The sequence below is a fragment of the Oncorhynchus tshawytscha genome, unplaced genomic scaffold (assembly GCF_018296145.1).
Source record: "Oncorhynchus tshawytscha isolate Ot180627B unplaced genomic scaffold, Otsh_v2.0 Un_contig_8210_pilon_pilon, whole genome shotgun sequence".
Classification (NCBI taxonomy): Eukaryota; Metazoa; Chordata; class Actinopteri; order Salmoniformes; family Salmonidae; genus Oncorhynchus; species Oncorhynchus tshawytscha.
Genome location: NW_024608880.1, coordinates 1 through 9,352, shown reverse-complemented (window position 1 = coordinate 9,352; position 9,352 = coordinate 1). Strand labels below are relative to the sequence as shown.

Below are 9,352 nucleotides of genomic sequence, written 5' to 3'. Positions count from 1 at the left end.
CCCGAGTGGCACAGCAGTGTCAGGCACTTCATCTCAGTGCTTGAGGTGTCACTACAGACACCCTGGTTTGATTCCAGGCTGTATCACAACCAGCCATGATTGGGAGTACCATAGGGCAGGGCGCACAATTGGCCCAGCGTCGTCCATCATTGTCAATAACAATTTGTTCTTAACTGACTTGCCTAGTTAAATGAAAGGTTACATTGGTAGTGGATGGGGTTCGTTTTTTTAAAGCACTTTGAGACCCAGAGGAAAGCACCAGATCTTTTAAATATATATATATATTCAAGCTTTATTTAAGTAGTTAAGAACAAATTCTTATTTATAATGACGGCCTACCAAAAGGCAAAAGGCCTCCTGTGGGGATGGAGGCTGGGATTCAAAATAAAAATTGAGGACAAAACACACATCACAACAAGACACCACAACACTATAAAAAGAGAGACTTAAGACAACAACATAGCATGGCAGCAACACATGACAACACAGCATGGTAGCAACACAACATGACAACAACATGGTAGCAACACAAGATGGCATCAACACAACATGACAACAACATGGTAGCAACACAACATGGCAACACAGCATGGTAGTAACACAACATGACAACAACATGGTAGCAACACAAGATGGCATCAACACAACATGACAGCAGCACAACATAAAACATGTTACAAACATTATTGGTCCCAGACAACAGCACAAAGGCAAGAAGGTAGAGACAACAATACATCACGCGAAGCAGCCTGTCAGTAAGAGTGTCCATGATTGATTCCTTGAATGAAGAGATGGAGGTTGGGGTAGAAGCTGTTTAGAAGCCTCTTGGACCTAGACTTGGCGCTCCGGTACCGCTTGCCGTGCTGTAGCAGAGAGAACATTCTACGACTAGGGTGGCTGGAGTTTTTGACAATTTTTAGGGCCTTCCTCTGACACCGCCTGGTATAGAGGTCCTGGATGGCAGGAAGCCTGGCCCCGATGATGTACTGGGCCGTTCGCACTACCCTCTGTAGTGCCTTGCGGTCAGAGGCCGAGCGGTTGCCATACCAGGCAGTGATGCAACCCGTCAGGATGCTCTCGATGGTGCAGCTGTAAAACCTTTTGAGGATCTTCGGACCAATGCCAAGTCTTTTCAGTCAGAATAGGTGTTGTCGTGCCGTCTTCACAACTGTCTTGGTGTTCTTGGACCATGTTAAGTTGTTGGTGATGTGGACACCAAGGAATTTGAAGCGCTCAACCTGCTCCACTACAGCCCCGGCGATGAGAATGGGGGCGTGGCTCGTTCCTCCTTTTCCTGTAGTCATCAATCATCTCCTTTGTCTTTATTACGTTGAGGGAGAGGTTGTTGTCCTGGCACCACACGGCCAGGTCTCTGGCCTCCTCCCTATAGGCTCATCGTTGTTGGTGATCAGGCCGACCACTGTTGAGTCATCAGCAAGTATTTTAACGCAGTTCTGGAAAGCCCTGTAATAATGGAGTCCATTGTTGTTGTATGGAACTAACTAACTATAGAAAGGACTTGTAACCTCTATATGGAACTTTCATTGACTTGAATGGGGAGAGCCCGGTCTATAGATTCTGTTTCTATGCTGTCGTACGTGTTCACGTGACTGGGTTAATATGTTGTGGCTGACTCTTGTCCTGGCACATGTTATACAGATGGTCTTTGTCTGTGTCCTGTACTCTGCCTTTGTGCTACTGTATAACCACTCTGTATACAACACACACACACACACACACACAAACACTGCTCACACAAGGAGTCTGGCATACACACAAACACCTGTCAGACACGCACATACACACACACACACACACACACACACACAGAGGGAGAGAGAGGGGGCAGTGTGGAATCTGAGAAATGACAGTTATGTCACATTAATAAACATTTAGTTATTAACACATCCCACGATGCATTTCACCTCCCACACTGGCACAAGTGTATCACACATAGTCCTTCTACTCTGACAAACAACTGCAGTAGCTGGAACAAACAACTTGTAAATACATGACTGCAGTAGCTAAAACAAATAACTTGTAAATATGAGTGTAGTAGCAATTACAAACATGTTGTAAAATACTTTATTATTTCATGTATAAATTACACCAAGAAGAAGTTAACTCAGAAAACTCAAATCAGAATAAAAACAACTAGAGGATGATGTCATAATGAAAACAACCAGAAGACGATGTCATAATGAAAACAACCAGAAGACGATGTCATAATGAAAACAACTAGAAGATGATGTCATAATAAAAACAACTAGAAGATCATGTCATAACAAAATAACAAAGCTGTCTACAAGTGGTCATAAGAAATGGAGAATAATCATGCAGATTTTCTGAAACGTAATCATAAGCATTTTTTTATTTACATGTTGACCTGTCTCTCCTTCACTGAGAGTTTAGTGACGGGGTTTATTCATTAGGGCATAATGTTGCAAAATGTTTTACAATGGACAACAAAGATGAACATTTCTTATTGGACACGTTCAGGTAGTCCCTCCCTGTTTCAGTCCATTTTCTCTCAAAGTAATGATCACAACCCTGGTGTGACATGGTTCAGACATACTCCTTCTCCTCTACCACCACAGGCAGTGGGTTACTCCTCCCACCTCCCCCAAAAGTAGGCGTCGCCCTAACCCCTGGAGGGGAGGAGCCTGCATTCAGCAGAGCCCCTCCAACCAGCAGCAGAACTCCCGCCCCCCAGCCTAGATACAAGGCGGGGCCTAACTCTCTCTTCAGCGGCGCGGCGACTTTTGGATCGTAAAAATCCCTGACCACGGCGTAGGCCGTCCAGCAGATGGGTATCAGGTAGAGCAGCCCAGAGAAGAAGAACAGAGCCCCAGCCACGCGGGCTAGCCTAGCCTTGGACGAGTAGGCTCCTTCCCCTAGACACTTGGTGCACTTAGCCCCAGCCACGCCTAGCAGGACGGCGAAGAGGCAGAAGAGGAGGGAGAGCACGGAGAGGGTGCGGGACACCTGGGCGGAGACGGGGAGGGCCAGGGTAGAGTCGTAAGTCTTACACTGGATCTGTCCCGTACTCTGGGACAAACACGTCATCCATAGCCCCTCCCAGAGAACCTGGGCGATCACGATCTCCCCGCCCGCGAAGGCGGAGACTCGCCACAAGGGGGCGGCGCAGACGAGAGCCCCACCCACCCAGCCCATCACGGCCAATAGGAGGCCAAGTAGCTGTAGACCTGTGGACGCCATGGCGACGTGCAAAAGTCCCAAACAGTTCTGTTCAACTGGGCCCGGTGTGTTTTCCCTGGTTTTCACTAGATGATGAGTGTTGTCAAGATGGCGTCAAATCTCCTCTCTTCTCCAAAACAATGATTACAGGTGACAGAAGTTCCCCTTGATAACGTGTTCTTGTACGTCCCGGGATTGTTGCAGGAATGGATCTGTCTCTTTCCTCTTGGTTGAATAACCTGTAGTTCTGTGTCTTATGGTAGAAACAGTGATGGTCTCCTCTTCCACATCCTCAGACGTGTCAACAGCAACAACAATATTCCTGCCAGGACATGATGAAGAAACACATTGTGAATACTCTGAACCTGTTTATGTTAATGTATACACACATAGTAACATGTCCCAACATATTACAATTATAACATGTCCCAACATATCAGCCTAATAACATGTCCCAACATATCAGCCTAATAACATGTCCCAACATATCAGCCTAATAACATGTCCCAACATATCAGCCTAATAACATGTCCCAACATATTAAAATTATAACATGTCCCAACATATCAGCCTAATAACATGTCCCAACATATTAAAATTATAACATGTCCCAACATATCAGCCTAATAACATGTCCCAACATATCAGCCTAATAACATGTTATAACATGAACATAATAACCAGTAACTCTTAGACATTTCAGAAAGCAACAGAATCAAAACAGTCCTTCTGACATGATAAGACAGTTACAGAGATAACCATGATAATACTTACTATTCAAACCCCAGAGTACTCTGCTGCTCTGCACCAGTGGACAGAATGAAGAGTCCTGTCCTGGGAAGTGTAACACTGTGGAGTAGGAGAGGTCTGTCCTGGGTAGAGTAACACTGTGGAGTAGGAGAGGTCTGTCCTGGGTAGAGTAACACTGTGGAGTAGGAGAGGCCTGTCCTGGGTAGTGTAACACTGTGGAGTAGGAGAGGTCTGTCCTGGGTAGTGTAACACTGTGGAGTAGGAGAGGTCTGTCCTGGGTAGTGTAACACTGTGGAGTAGGAGAGGTCTGTCCTGGGTAGAGTACACACTGTGGACACCTGGTGGAGTAGGAGAGGTCTGTCTGTGAACACTGTGGAGTAGGAGAGTCCTGTCCTGTGTAACACTCATTCCTCTGTCAAACACACAGACTGGAGTAGGAGAGTCTGTCCTGGGCCCAGCTAACACTAGAGGAGTGGGAGGAGGTCAGTCCTGGGCACTATGACTGTCACACACTGTGGACAGGAGAGGTCTGTCCTGGGTAGTGTAACACTGTGGAGTAGGAGAGGTCTGGCATCACTGGGTCAGACACGCGCACACACACACACACCAGTGTAGGAGGGGAGCAGCACCCGGCTGGCCACAATGTCACACCCAGGCACAGACACACATCCATACACCCACACACACTACAAACACTAGCATGCACTCACATAAGGGCACACACACACACATGCGTAACAGATTAGCAACACAATGCAACGTTATGTCCCACAGACTGACAAGGCTTCTACAAGGGTTTTTCATGAACTATATGAAACTATCATTCTCCATGTGGTACTTCTCTGTATTACTGTCTGACTCAGTGTGTCTTCCATCATGTATTATAACAGGTAAAGTGTTAACATTCTAGATTCAGTTCATGTCTTCCATCATGTATTATAACAGTTAAAGTGTGAACATTCTAGATTCAGTTCATGTCTTCCATCATGTATTATAACAGTTAGTGTGAACATTCTAGATTCAGTTCATGTCTTCCATCATGTATTATAACAGTTAAAGTGTTAACATTCTAGATTCAGTTCATGTCTTCCATCATGTATTATAACAGTTAAAGTGTGAACATTCTAGATTCAGTTCATGTCTTCCATCATGTATTATAACAGTTAAAGTGTGAACATTCTAGATTCAGTTCATGTCTTCCATCATCTATTATAACAGTTAAAGTGTGAACATTCTAGATTCAGTTCATGTCTTCTATCATGTATTATAACAGTTAAAGTGTGAACATTCTAGATTCAGTTCATGTCTTCCATCATCTATTATAACAGTTAAAGTGTGAACATGTCTTCCAGAACATTCTAGATTCATGTCTTCCATCATGTATTATAACAGTGTCTTCCATCATGTATTATAACAGTTAAAGTGTGAACATTCAGATTCAGTTCATGTCTTCCATCATGTATTATAACAGTTAAAGTGTGAACATTCTAGATTCAGTTCATGTCTTCCATCATGTATTATAACAGTTAAAGTGTGAACATTCTAGATTCAGTTCATGTCTTCCATCATGTATTATAACAGTTAAAGTGTGAACATTCTAGATTCAGTTCATGTCTTCCATCATGTATTATAACAGTTAAAGTGTGAACATTCTAGATTCAGTTCATGTCTTCCATCATGTATTATAACAGTTAAAGTGTGAACATTCTAGATTCAGTTCATGTCTTCCATCATGTATTATAACAGTTAAAGTGTGAACATTCTAGATTCAGTTCATGTCTTCCATCATGTATTATAACAGTTAAAGTGTGAACATTCTAGATTCAGTTCATGTCTTCCATCATGTATTATAACAGTTAAAGTGTGAACATTCTAGATTCAGTTCATGTCTTCCATCATGTATTATAACAGTTAAAGTGTGAACATTCTAGATTCAGTTCATGTCTTCCATCATGTATTATAACAGTTAAAGTGTGAACATTCTAGATTCAGTTCATGTCTTCCATCATGTATTATAACAGTTAAAGTGTGAACATTCTAGATTCAGTTCATGTCTTCCATCATGTATTATAACAGTTAAAGTGTGAACATTCTAGATTCAGTTCATGTCTTCCATCATGTATTATAACAGTTAAAGTGTGAACATTCTAGATTCAGTTCATGTCTTCCATCATGTATTATAACAGTTAAAGTGTGAACATTCTAGATTCAGTTCATGTCTTCCATCATGTATTATAACAGTTAAAGTGTGAACATTCTAGATTCAGTTCATGTCTTCCATCATGTATTATAACAGTTAAAGTGTGAACATTCTAGATTCAGTTCATGTCTTCCATCATGTATTATAACAGTTAAAGTGTGAACATTCTAGATTCAGTTCATGTCTTCCATCATGTATTATAACATCTATTATAACAGTTAAAGTGTGAACATGTATTATAACAGTTAAAGTGTGAACATTCTAGATTCAGTTCATGTCTTCCATCATGTATTATAACAGTTAAAGTGTGAACATTCTAGATTCAGTTCATGTCTTCCATCATGTATTATAACAGTTAAAGTGTGAACATTCTAGATTCAGTTCATGTCTTCCATCATGTATTATAACAGTTAAAGTGTGAACATTCTAGATTCAGTTCATGTCTTCCATCATGTATTATAACAGTTAAAGTGTGAACATTCTAGATTCAGTTCATGTCTTCCATCATGTATTATAACAGTTAAAGTGTGAACATTCTAGATTCAGTTCATGTCTTCCATCATGTATTATAACAGTTAAAGTGTGAACATTCTAGATTCAGTTCATGTCTTCTATCATCTATTATAACAGTTAAAGTGTTAACATTCTAGATTCAGTTCATGTCTTCCATCATGTATTATAACAGTTAGTGTGAACATTCTAGATTCAGTTCATGTCTTCCATCATGTATTATAACAGTTAAAGTGTGAACATTCTAGATTCAGTTCATGTCTTCCATCATGTATTATAACAGTTAGTGTGAACATTCTAGATTCAGTTCATGTCTTCCATCATGTATTATAACAGTTAAAGTGTGAACATTCTAGATTCAGTTCATGTCTTCCATCATGTATTATAACAGTTAAAGTGTGAACATTCTAGATTCAGTTCATGTCTTCCATCATGTATTATAACAGTTAAAGTGTGAACATTCTAGATTCAGTTCATGTCTTCCATCATGTATTATAACAGTTAGTGTGAACATTCTAGATTCAGTTCATGTCTTCCATCATGTATTATAACAGTTAAAGTGTGAACATTCTAGATTCAGTTCATGTCTTCCATCATGTATTATAACAGTTAAAGTGTGAACATTCTAGATTCAGTTCATGTCTTCCATCATGTATTATAACAGTTAAAGTGTGAACATTCTAGATTCAGTTCATGTCTTCCATCATGTATTATAACAGTTAAAGTGTGAACATTCTAGATTCAGTTCATGTCTTCCATCATGTATTATAACAGTTAAAGTGTGAACATTCTAGATTCAGTTCATGTCTTCCATCATGTATTTCAGCAGGTAAAGTGTTAATATTCTGTTGTTGCTGGAGTGGTAAAACTTTGACCCTTGGGTTTTATTGATGTTCTCACATCCGGAAAAATCTTGATAACACCTTGGACTACAGTCTTGCCACAGATCACCTGAAACAGGTACTGAAAAATCTGAAACTTTCAAAGTTAGTGTCTTTAAACCAATTTTATGTGAAATTTGACAAAGAAAACCCTTAAAGAAAGGAGAGATGTATAACCTATTGCTTATAAACGATTTCCAAATGTATCTCTGCTGAAAAGACAAGTGTAGGATCCGTGAGGCTCCCGTGTTGGCGAGGTAATGTTTTAAACTCCAACGTTATTAAAATGTATTGTTAACCCCCCAAAATGCTTTGTCGGATGTTTTAATAATTCTAAAGTGATAAAAAATTCAGTTGAGTCCATGTTCAATGTGTTGTGTTGTCTAGATCCTGCTGCCCTCAGGAGAAATCATATGGCCTCAATTAAAATGAATGTTAAAGATTAGCATCAGCTGAAGAGAAAGCATAAAATGGCGACCGTTTCAAATCATTTAAATGCTCTTCGTGTACGAGTCATGAACGTTGCTCTTCCAGTGTCGCAGATTGAAAATGTCTGATGTTTGATTTTGGGGGGGGGTTCTATTTCTGGGATGTGTGTGGACTACATGTGTTGGTTCACCTGATAGAGGATGTGTGTAGTCTACATGTGATGGTTCACCTGATAGAGGATGTGTGTAGTCTACATGTGATGGTTCACCTGATAGAGGATGTGTGTAGACTACATGTGATGGTTCTCCTGATAGAGTCTAGGATGTGTGTGGACTACATGTGATGGTTCTCCTGATAGAGGATGTGTGTAGTCTACATGTGATGGTTCACCTGATAGAGGATGTGTGTAGTCTACATGTGATGGTTCACCTGATAGAGGATGTGTGTAGTCTACATGTGATGGTTCACCTGATAGAGGATGTGTGTAGTCTACATGTGATGGTTCACCTGATAGAGTCTAGGATGTGTGTAGTCTACATGTGTTGGTTCACCTGATAGAGGATGTGTGTAGTCTACATGTGTTGGTTCACCTGATAGAGGATGTGTGTAGACTACATGTGATGGTTCTCCTGATAGAGTCTAGATGTGTGTGGACTACATGTGATGGTTCACCTGATAGAGGGTTCATGTGTGTAGTCTACATGTTCATGGTTCTACCTGATGGTTCACCTGAGGGATGTGTGTAGTCTACATGTGATGGTTCACCTGATAGAGTCTAGATGTGTGTAGTCTACATGTGATGGTTCACCTGATAGAGTCTAGGATGTGTGTAGACTACATGTGTTGGTTCACCTGATAGAGGATGTGTGTAGACTACATGTGATGGTTCTCCTGATAGAGTCTAGGATGTGTGTGGACTACATGTGATGGTTCTCCTGATAGAGGATGTGTGTAGACTACATGTGTTGGTTGTTCATACAAGAGACCACTGGAAACTTCTTTGATCAGAGGTTAGTTTGTTTAATAAGGATTGCAACCCAGAGTTTACACTTACAGCAATTTGCAAGTAACACACTCAGTTCAAAAGATGGTGTTTTTGTGTTTTCCCTTTGTATCCCTACTGAGGATCACCCCTCCCAGGCTGATGTCCCTTAACTGTAGTAGCATATATATATATTATTTTTTTTGTGAATTTTACCCCTTTTTCTCCCCAATTTTGTGGTATCCAATTGTTTTTAGTAGCTACTATCTTGTCTCATCGCTACAACTCCCGTGCGGGCTCGGCAGAGACGAAGGTTGAAAGTCATGCGTCCTCCGATACACAACCCAACCAAGCCGCACAACTTCTTAACACAGCGCGCATCCAACCCGGAAACCAGCCGCA

At 41.0% G+C, this 9,352-nt stretch overlaps 1 protein-coding gene across 1 annotated transcript; it reads right to left on the bottom strand.

Moving 5' to 3' along the window:
- Positions 1–2,053: 2,053 nt before the first annotated feature.
- Positions 2,054–4,102, bottom strand: LOC112241602 (claudin-9). Its single transcript, XM_024409666.2, has 2 exons — positions 3,973–4,102; positions 2,054–3,520 (listed from the first exon to the last, which is right to left on the bottom strand). The coding sequence occupies exon 2, from the start codon at positions 3,217–3,219 to the stop codon at positions 2,566–2,568; it is 654 nt and encodes a 217-aa protein (XP_024265434.1). The 5' UTR covers positions 3,220–3,520; positions 3,973–4,102; the 3' UTR covers positions 2,054–2,565.
- Positions 4,103–9,352: the final 5,250 nt, after the last annotated feature.